This window comes from Triticum urartu, chromosome 5 (genome assembly GCF_003073215.2).
Source record: "Triticum urartu cultivar G1812 chromosome 5, Tu2.1, whole genome shotgun sequence".
Taxonomy (NCBI): domain Eukaryota; kingdom Viridiplantae; phylum Streptophyta; class Magnoliopsida; order Poales; family Poaceae; genus Triticum; species Triticum urartu.
In genome coordinates this window covers 558880524-558891732 of record NC_053026.1, presented here as the reverse complement: position 1 = coordinate 558891732, position 11209 = coordinate 558880524, and the positions used below count along the sequence as shown (strand labels likewise).

At 49.0% G+C, this 11209-nt stretch overlaps 1 protein-coding gene across 1 annotated transcript; it reads right to left on the bottom strand.

The window, feature by feature from the left end:
* Window positions 1–9509: 9509 nt before the first annotated feature.
* Window positions 9510–10928, bottom strand: LOC125506009 (dof zinc finger protein DOF5.3-like). The gene has a single exon (XM_048670892.1). It carries the CDS (start codon window positions 10796–10798, stop codon window positions 9653–9655), a length of 1146 nt encoding a protein of 381 aa, XP_048526849.1. The 5' UTR covers window positions 10799–10928; the 3' UTR covers window positions 9510–9652.
* Window positions 10929–11209: the final 281 nt, after the last annotated feature.

Here is an 11209-nt window from a genome sequence, read left to right as displayed (position 1 = left end):
GGGAGTTGATACGTCTCCGTCGTATCTACTTTTCCAAACACTTTTCCCTTATTTTGGACTCTAACTTGCAAGATTTGAATGGAACTAACCCGGACTGACGCTGTTTTCAGCAGAATTGTCATGGTGTTATTTATGTGCAGAAACAAAAGTTCTCGGAATGACCTGAAACTTCACAGAGATTATTTTTGGAAATAATAAAAAATACTGGCAAAAGATCAAGACCAGGGGGCCCACACCCTAGCCACGAGGGTGGGGGGCGCGCCCCCCTACCTCGTGGCCCCCCTGGAGCTCCACCGACCTCAACTCCAACTCTACATATTCGTGTTCGGAGAGAAAAAATCAGGGAGAAAGATTCATCGCGTTTTACGATACGGAGCCGCCGCTAAGCCCTAAACTCTCCCGGGAGGGCTGATCTGGAGTCCGTTCGGGGCTCCAGAGAGGGGAATCCGTCGCCATCGTCATCATCAACCATCCTCCATCACCAATTTCATGATGCTCACCGCCGTGCGTGAGTAATTCCATCATAGGCTTGCAGGACGGTGATGGGTTGGATGAGATTTATCATGTAATCGAGTTAGTTTTGTTAGGGTTTGATCCCTAGTATCCACTATGTTCTGAGATTGATGTTGCTATGACTTTGCTATGCTTAATGCTTGTCACTAGGGCCCCGGTGCCATGATTTCAGATCTGAACCTATTATGTTTTCATGAATATATGCGAGTACTTGATCCTATCTTGCAAGTCTATAGTCACCTACTATGTGTTATGATCCGGCAACCCCGAAGTGACAATAATCGGGACCACTTCTGGTGATGACCATAGTTTGAGGAGTTCATGTATTCACTATGTGTTAATGCTTTGGTCTGGTACTCTATTAAAAGGAGGCCTTAATATCCCTTAGTTTCCGCTAGGACCCCACTGCCACGGGAGGGTAGGACAAAAGATGGCATGCAAGTTCTTTTCCATAAGCATGTATGACTATATTCGGAATACATGCCTACATTACATTGATGAATTGAAGCTAGTTCTGTGTCACCCTAGGTTATGATTGTTACATGATGAACCGCATCCGGCATAATTCTCTATCACCGATCCATTGCCTACGAGCTTTCCATATATTGTTCTTCGCTTATTTAATTTTCCGTTGCTATTGCTATCATCACTACAAAATACCAAAACCATTAATTTTGCTACCGTTACTTTTGCTATCGTTACCACTACTATCATATTACTTTGCTACTAAATACTTTGCTGCAGATATTAAGTTATCCAGGTATGGTTGAATTGACAACTCAGCTGCTAATACTTGAGAATATTCTTTGGCCCCCCTTCTGTCAAATCAATAAATTTGGGTTGAATACTCTACCCTCGAAAACTGTTGCGATCCCCTATACTTGTGGGTTATCAAGAGGTTTCTCTGGGCCCTCTCGGTAATGCACATCACTATAAGCCTTGCAAGCAATGTGACTAATGAGTTAATTACGGAACGAGTAAAGAGACTTGCCGGTAACGAGATTGAACTAGGTATTGAGATACCGACGATCGAATCTTGGGCAAGTAACATACCGGTGACAAAGGGAACAACGTATGTTGTTGTGCGGTTTGACCGATAAAGATCTTCGTCGAATATGTAGGAACCAATATGAGCATCCAGGTTCCGCTATTGGTTATTGACCGGAGATGAGTCTCGTTCATGTCTACATTGTTCTCGAACCCGTAGGGTCCGCACGCTTAACGTTCGGTGACGATCGGTATTATGAGTTTATGTGTTTTGGTGTACTAAAGGTAGTTCGAAGTCCTGGATATGATCACAGACATGACAAGGAGTCTCGAAATGGTCGAGACATAAAGATCGATATATTGGAAGCCTATGTTTGGACATCGGAATGGTTCTAGATGAGTTCGGGCATTTTCCGGAGTACCAGGAGGTTACCGGAGCCCCCCGGGGAGTAAATGCGGCTTATTGGGCCTTAGTGGAATAGAGAAGAGGAAGGGAAAAGTTGGGAGGCACGACCCCTAGCCCAATCTGAATTGGGTGCCCCCCTTTCCTTCCCTCTCTCCTCCCCTTCCTTCTTCTCCTACTCCAACTAGGGAAGGGGGCAAACCTACTCCTACTCGGATAGGAATCCCCCTTGGGGCGCGCCATAGAGAGGGCCGACCCTCCCCTCCTCCTCTCCTTTATATACGGGGGAGGGGGGCACCCCATAGACACACAAGTTGATCTCTTAACCGTGTGCGGTGCCCCCCTTCACAGATTTCCACCTTGGTCATATCGTTGTAGTGCTTAGACGAAGCCCTGCGTCGGTAACTTCATCATCACCGTCATCACGCTGTCATGCTGACGAAGCTCTCCCTTGACACTCAGCTGGATCTAGAGTTCATGGGACGTCACCGAGCTGAACGTGTGTAGATCGCGGAGGTGCTGTACCTTCGGTGCTAGGATCGGTCGGATCATGAAGACGTACAACTACATTAACCGCGTTGTCATAACGCTTCCACTTACGGTCTACGAGGGTACGTGGACAACACTCTTCCCTCTTGTTGCTATGCATCGCCTAGATAGATCTTGCGTGTGCGTAGGAATTTTTTGAAATTGATGCGTTCCCCAACAATAACATGGCATGAATTCTTCATAAATTATAGATATGTGAGAGACGCATCACCAGCCAACTCCACTCTCTCTCCATCTCCTCCTCTTCTATTATGTCCTCGTCAGATATATGGCGAGCGACGATAGCAATGCGGCCACCAGTGCAGATCTGGCACCAATGATGACATTGAGGAGCTCTCCCTTCGCATCGCGTTGCGTCAGTCGGTCGTGGCCCAGGGTCGCAATGAAAGCTCCGGTTCCACGCCCTCCCCCGTCGTTGGGTGACTTCGTCGGACCCTCATTCCCTTCACGACTCCAGCCGCTCCGCGCCCGTCCAGGTACGCCGCCCACCACGCCCACAAGCTCAATCTACTCCAGATGGCGTGCCCGGGTACCGTTGTGTCCTTGAGCCCGCGTCGACGCGTACGTGGACTCTTGGATATGAGGCACAGAGAGGGTGGCGGCGGGAGGGGCACTGGCTGCGTGCCGGTGGATTGTGAGGACAGGCTCCTAGCGTCTGACCTTGACCTTCGCAAGTTCCGAGGACTTGCCAAAAAATACCAAAGCGCTTCCGCTTGCCATCGAGCTGTCTGAGCGTGAGGCAACAACGAAGATGGCCCAGTATGCCAAAGAGCAAGACCGCCTGCTCTGGAGGATAACCGGCCAAATAACCTCCACTTGTTCTGGCGGACGACTGGTCTTCTGGTTGTCCGATGAATGTTGCAATGTGAATTTTCTCCGATTTAACTACATTTGTTGTTAGTTTGTTGATCCATGATACGTCTCCAATGTATCTACAATTTTTGATTGCTCCATGCTATATTATCTACTGTTTTGGACTATATTGGGCTTTATTTTCCACTTTTATATTATTTTTGAGACTAACCTATTAACCGGAGGCCCAGCCCAGAATTGCTGTTTTTTGCCTATTTCAGTGTTTCGAAGAAACGGAATATCAAACGGAGTCCAAACGGAATAAAACCTTCGGGAACGTGATTTTCTCACCGAACGTGATCCAGCAGACTTGGACCCTACGCCAAGGCATCAGAGAGGCGGTCACGAGGGTGGAGGGCGCGCCCCCTGCCTCGTGGGCCCCTCGGAGCTCCACCGACGTACTCCTTCCTCCTATATATACCTACGTACCCCCAAACGAACAGAGAAGGAGCCAAAAACCTAATTCCACCGCCGCAACTTTCTGTATCCAGGAGATCCCATCTTGGGGCCTGTTCCGGAGCTCCGCCGGAGAGGGCCGTCATCACGGAGGGCTTCTACATCATCATAGCCCCTCCGATGAAGTGTGAGTAGTTTACCTCAGACTTTCGGGTCCATAGTTAGTAGCTAGATGGCTTTTTCTCTCTTTTTGGATCTCAATACAAAGTTATCCCCCTCTCTTGTGGAGATCTATTCGATGTAATCTTCTTTTTGCGGTGTGTTTGTTGAGACCGATGAATTGTGGGTTTATGATCAAGTCTATCTATGAATAATATTTGAATCTTCTCTGAATTATTTTATGTATGATTGGTTATCTTTGCAAGTCTCTTCGAATTATCCGTTTGGTTTGGCCAACTAGATTGGTAGTTCTTGCCATGGGAGAAATGCTTAGCTTTGGGTTCGATCTTGCGGCGTCCTTTCCCAGTGACGGAAGGGGCAGCAAGGCACGTATTGTATCGTTGCCATCGAGGATAACAAGATGGGGTTTATTTCATATTGCATGAATTTATCTCTCTACATCATGTCATCTGGCTTAAAGCGTTACTCTGTTTTTAACTTAATACTCTAGATGCATGCTGGATAGCGGTCGATACGTGGAGTAATAGTAGTAGATGAAGAATCGTTTCGGTCTACTTGTCACGGACGTGATGCCTATATACATGATCATGCCTAAATATTCTCATAACTATGCTCAATTCTGTCAATTGCTCAACAGTAATTTGTTCACCCACCGTAGAATACTTATGCTCTTGAGAGAAGCCACTACTGAAACCAATGGCCCCGGGGTCTATTCTCATCATATCAATCTCCATCACTTTAATCTTGCTTTGCTTTTTTACTTTGCCTTTAATTTTTACTTTGCATCTTTGTACCAAAAATATTATATCTATGAGATCTCACTCTCGTAAGTGACCATGAAGGGATTGATAACCCCTAATCGCGTTGGTTGCGAGTAGCTATCGTTTTGTGCAGGTACGAGGGACTTGAGCGTGGCCTCCTACTGGATTAATACCTTGATTCTCAAAAACTGAGGGAAATACTTACGCTACTTTGCTGCATCATCCCTTCCTCTTCGGGGAAAACCAACGCAAGCTCAAGAGGTAGTAAGAAGGATTTCTGGCGCCGTTGCCGGCGAGTCTACGCAAAAAGTCAACATACCAAGTACCCATCACAATCCCTATCTCTCGCATTACATTATTTGCCATTTGTCTCTCGTTTTCCTCTCCCCCACTTCACCCTTGCCGTTTTATTCGCTCTCTCTCTCTCTCTATCCTCCCTCTCTTTTCCGCTTGCCTTTTTGTTTGCTCGTGTGTTGGATTGCTTGTTTGTCGCGATGGCTCAAGATACTACCAAATTGTGTGACTTCACCAATACCAATAATAATGATTTCCTTAGCACTCCGATTGCTCCTCTTGCCAATACTGAATCTTGTGAAATCAATACTGCTTTGTTGAATCTTGTTATGAAAGATCAATTCGCCGGCCTTCCTAGTGAAGATGCTGCTACTCATCTGAATAGCTTCGTTGATTTATGTGATATGCAAAAGAAAAAAGATGTCGATAATGATGTCTTTAAATTAAAGCTATTTCCTTTTTCGCTTAGAGATCGTGCTAAAGCTTGGTTTTCGTCTTTGCCTAAAAATAGTATCGATTCTTAGAACAAGTGCAAAGATGCTTTTATCTCTAAGTATTTCTCTCCCGCTAAGATCATCTCGTTTACAAATGATATTATGAACTTTAAGCAACTTGATCATGAACATGTTGCACAAGCTTGGGAGAGAATGAAATTAATGATACGTAATTGCCCTACTCATGGTTTGAATTTATGGATGATTATACAAAAATTTTATGCCAGATTGAATTTTGCTTCTAGAAATCTTTTAGATTCGGCCACGGGAGGCACTTTTATGGAAATCACTTTAGGAAATGCTACTAAACTCCTAGATAATATTATGGTTAATTATTCTCAAAGGAATACTGAAAGATCTTCTAATAAAAAAGTGCATGTGATAGAAGAAATCAATGTTTTGAGTGGAAAGATGGATGAGCTTATGAAATTATTTGCTACTAAGAGTGTTTCTTCTGATCCTAATGATATGTCTTTGTCTACTTTGATTGAGAATAACAATGAATCTATGGATGTGAATTTTGTTGGTAGGAATAATTTTGGTAACAACGCTTATAGAGAGAATTTTAATCCTAGGCCATATCCTAGTAATCCTTCTAATAATTATGGGAATTCCTACAACAACCCTTAATGAAATTATAATAAGATGCCATCTGAATTTAAGAATAGTGTTAAAGAGTTTATGAATTCGCAAAAGAATTTTAATGCTTTGCTTGAAGAGAAATTGCTTAAAGTTGATGATTTGGCTAGGAACGTTGATAGAATTTCTCTCGAGATTGATTCTTTAAAGTTTAGATCTATTCCTCCTAAGCATGATATCAATGAGTCTCTCAAAGCCATGAGAATTTCCATTGATGAGTGCAAGGAAAGAACCGCTAGTATTCGTGCTTCCAAAGATGCCTTTATTAAAGCATGTTCTTCCAATTCCTATGAAAATTAAGATGAAGATCTAAAAGTTATTGATGTGTCACCTATTAAATCTTTGTTTTGCAATATGAATCTTGATGAAACTGAATATGATCTTCCTTTACCTAGAAGGCGTTCTAAAAATTCGGAGTAACCAAGTTCCAAAACTTGATGATGTTGATCTGAATAGCGTGCCGGCGATACGACAACGACTTCCCGTTTCGTCGTTGAATGATGTATATGTCGTAGGGTGGAATGTGCTTTCCTGCGTGAAACTTTTCATGCACTTGCTCCCAAAATGGCGGCCATATGGTCTTGCCTATGAAATCCGCGGATATAGCCAGCCACGCATGGCACCACAACTCATCCTCCATCGTCGAGTAGCTCACCATCCTCCGTACTCTAAAAAATGACATAGCATCTGAAAATAAGTTCATTAACCTTTGACCGAACACCAGCCGGGCGTGGTGTCCACCATGAAGGTCGTCGACAGGGGGACAGAGTGTACCTGGGTACAAATGACTCTAGGGCGGAAAGCTTCGTCGGGATGGCAAGCGGGCGTGTCGATGCTGGTTGCAGATGTCCGGCAATGCCCCTGTGGCGGCCAGAGATGAACAACAACGGCGGCAGAGGTGGAGGGTGCGAATGTAAAGTAAGAGGAAGAAGGGGCGGAGTGGAAGGAAATGGTACCGGGAAGGGGGTTTTGCTGTGCCGGGGATGTTGGAGTCCTACATTTCAGGTGTCCGGACACCTGCAAACCTTATACACTTTTGTCTCCAATTTACGGGAGAAATCATGTTCAGACCATCCCGTGGACCAATACAGGTAGACGTTGGATGATTTCCATGATCCGGACAGTTGTGGGAGGTTTATGGATCCGCCTTCAAGATGCGCTTAGTAATAAAAATAATACCGCATCGATCGCGTCTTGATTCTTGGTACTAATCGCGTCGTTATTCACGGCGGCGGTAGCTAGCTAGTACTAGCTACTTTACCGATTCTTCCACCCACTGAGCCATGACCGACAGCAAACTGGTGATCCAGCGCGCGAGGATCGGAGCAGAAACAAACAAACAAAAAAACAAACAAACAAACCCACCCTTCCCCTGGAGAGGTGAGGCGAGACAGGATAAAGACTATGGGGTTTCTATTCTGGCACAGTAGAAGGAAAGAAAGCAGCGTGCTCCTCGATGCAGGCGATCGAGACGGAATATTTGCACGCGTGTTCCGAGGAGAGGACACGCACCACACCACCACCTTGCCATGCATCTCTCCCTCCTTCCCTAGCTAGCTACCCCTAGCACTAGCACCTCTGCCGCTGCACCCTAGCTAGCTACTCTCTCCGTTCTCTCTCTTGCTAGCCTGCGTGTGTGCCGTGTCGAATGGTGCAGCACACTGTTGGTGGTGCTCGGCCAGGCCAGGCGATGGACGGATGGACGGATCGATGCATGCATGCATGCATGTTGCGCGGGAGGCAGCGACAAAAAACAAAAGGGAGCTACGAGCAAGCCTTAGCCCGTCTCCCTCCTCTCTCTCTCTCCACCAACCCAACCCCAAGCAAACATAAGGCTGCACCGCGCAGTAGAGGAGCCAGTGGTGGCAGGACGGGAGCTCGCTCAACACTGGTTGGTTGGGCGCCGTGACCGGAGAATCGAATCCACCTGCCGTCGCCAGGCCACGCCGTATTGTGCGCGCACCTTCCGAAGGCTGCATGCATGCTCCCTCCCCCCTCCTCCTCCTCTCTCTCTCCTTCTCTCTACAGCGCTGATCGATCTGGTGAATGTACGTATCGGCCTGCTCTGGCTTTGGCGTGCCATCGCCATGCATGGCCTCTCTCTCCCTCTCTCTCTGCACGCTTGACTGCACCGGCGTAGTCTCGTGTCCCATATGGGAGGCTCCTCGTCTCGTCTCGTCTCATCTCATCTCATCTCATGTGCCTGCGTGCTCCGCTCCGGCCTGCGACTGCGCAGTCTATCTTCTCCTGTAAGGGAGAGCTCGATAAAGGCGAGGAGGAGACACGCAGCAGGGTTGAACGAACGGGAATCATTCAAACAAAAAAGTTTGTGCAGCAGGCCCGCCTGACGTGCTCCCTGCCGGATGCCGGCCTCACACACAAACTTTGAACCGTCCATGTATGCATACGTACGTCATATATATATGGTCCCGTTTAACTAGCGTGTACAGTATGTACACTCTCCATCATCGCCCAATCATGCATTATCTTTTTGGGATAAAGATGCCAGCTTCATGTGGTGCATGGTTTGCCCAAATTTGTTAGCGAATGATGGGTATCTCTGGATCATGTCAAGATCATAAGGTGGCCGGAGAAGCTTGCAGTAGCAACCACTCCGTCTTAACATGACATGGAGACCGATACTGTGATTTGTTAGCCATATATACTCCTAGATAGAAGTATATATTGTCAGAGATCAATATTGGTCAGAGATTATTATTGTTAGTCTGAAGTTATATCTGAACAGTAGGGCGTGCAGGTGAATCTATGCCGGTATCTCCGATAACAGATAGCACCAACGTACAAATCTCTGCCTGCTCGATTGTTTCAGAACACTGGTGCCCAGCTTGGCATGAGCATTTTTTCAACCAAAACCATAGTGCTAGTCCAAATATTAGGACAGACATGAATACCCCATAATTTACAGCAACAGTCTACTCTTCAATGTTTCCCATACACAAACAGTCATCTCAGCGCCGATTGGAGTACATGCTGTCTGATTTACAGAAACGAGAATCAGCGAAGCATCAATGCCATGCCATGCATGGTCCAAAACCCGGATCAGGGGCGGTCCGGTACATGCCAGAAAGCAAACAGAAGAGCTGATCCTTTTGCAGGAGTACTTGCTTGCGAGTTGCGACACCCAAACCTGTGTACGTTTGCATTTTTGTTTTTGGGACCAAAGTGAAGTAGGTAGTTTGCAGACAAATAAGTACTAGACCAGCTTGCAGCAAATGCAAATGTAACCTTACACAAACACACATTCATCGACATTTTGAAACGAAATCGATCGACATCTTCTTGAACTACACCCCACCATAATTTGCCAGTGACCCTCCTGACTTGAAGACTATACCACTATACCAGCACCACCAGTTACTACTCTCTTAATACTGATAAACCTAGCTAAGCAGACAGTAAACCGAAGTTACTCGTCACGTCACCCCCCACTGATTGATTAACAAAAGGAAAACACAAGTAATAATTGAGAAGGAAACCACACGACGCTAGACTGAGCTGAGCTACGCTATTGCTGTCATCATGCATGTAACAGCCGGCCGGCCGGCCGGCGTTGTCGAGGCCGATCATGGGAAGGCGCCGTTGAGAGTGGGCAAGTCCGGCCATGCCATCATTGACGCCGGCCCGCCGCTCCAGTACTGCATCTCCTGCGTGCCCAGCGACATGGTGGGTGGCTGCTGGTCCATTCCCACGGTGTGGCTGCTCTGCGCCGCCGAGACGGTCGACGCGGACGGCGGGAGCGAGCACATCGCCGTGCTGCAAGGGTAGGACGACGCCGGGGTGTCGTACGGGTGCGGGCGGCCCGCGCCGCCGTTGCTCACCACCGCGTTCAGCTGGTCGCTGTAGTAGCTCGCCGCGAGTGAAGATGGTGACGGTGAAGATGAGGGCGGCTTGAGCTCCAGCCCTGACAGCAGGTTGTGGTGGCCCTGGCCCTGGCCCAGCCCCAGCGAGCCCATGCCGAGGTGCGAGTCGAGGTGCATTGGTGGCGGAGGCATGGTCGGCCGGTGCGTCGCCTGCGGCCACAGCGACGGCGACATGCCCTGCCCGCCGTTGGCCGACCCCGGCAGGACCTGGAGCTGCCCCATGGTGTCAAGGCCGAGAAGCCGGTGCATGTTGCTGCCGGCGTAGCCGGCCCTGGCGCTGTTGAGCAGCGCCATGAGCTGCGCGGTGGCGGTCTGCGGCGCGGAGGCCCAGGACATGCCGCCGCCCACGCCCATGCCGAGGCCGAGGGACGGCGCGGCGCCGACGCCCATGCCGAGCACGGACTTGCAGGAGGAGGGCTGCGCCTTGGCGACGGGCGCCGGCATGGGGCGCGGCTTGCGGCAGCCGCCGCCGATGGGGACGTTGCGGAGCGCGCCGCCCTTGGTCCAGTAGCGGCGGCACGTCTTGCAGAAGTGGCGCGGCTGGGTGAGGTTGTAGTTGTTGTAGTAGCAGAACTTGGTGTTGGAGGAGTTGCACCGGGGGCAACGCAGCGGCGCCTGCTCCGGCCCCGGCGGCCCCTGCTGCGCCTGCCCCTGCCCCTGCGGCGACGACGCGGCCGAGGGCGACCGCTGCGTGGAGGAGCGCGAGGAGGTGGAGGAGGACGTGGGGGACGGGTTGGAGGAGATGGGCTGCAGCACCATGGGGAGCGAGCCGTGGTGGTTCGCGGCGTTGCCGGCGCACTTGAGCTGCTGCTGCTCCATGGCCGTGCCTCCGAGGAGTTCTTGGATCATGGCGGTGGAGGGCAAGCAAGCGAACACTCGAGCTCAAAGAAAAGGCTTCTTGGAGCAGAGGAAGGGCGAGCGAGCAAAGGTGGCGTGGTGGCTTCCAGGAGCTTTGTGGATCAGATCATGGGGTGGGGTGGGGCAGTGGCACTGGGGTTGGGGCGGTTTATAAAGAGCGTGGGAGGGGGCTGATCCAGGAGCAGCCAGCGCTAGGGCTTAGCGGCGCTTTGGTTCTTTCTGTGCCTTTGTCTCCGTTCAGACTTCAGAGGGTTAGCTTTGTCTTGATTTGTAATTTATACTACCTTGTACTACTGCTAGTACTACATTTTTGTTGTCTGGTTGGAGCATCTGGATATTATTATTATCTGAGGAATGTAGGTAGAGTGGGGGCTGGACTGGGCTGAGGCTCATTGGAATGAT

What these genes read in the sequence shown, in the direction of transcription:
- LOC125506009 (XM_048670892.1), bottom strand. Translation starts at nt 10,798, where the DNA reads ATGATCCAAGAACTCCTCGGAGGCACGGCCATGGAGCAGCAGCAGCTC.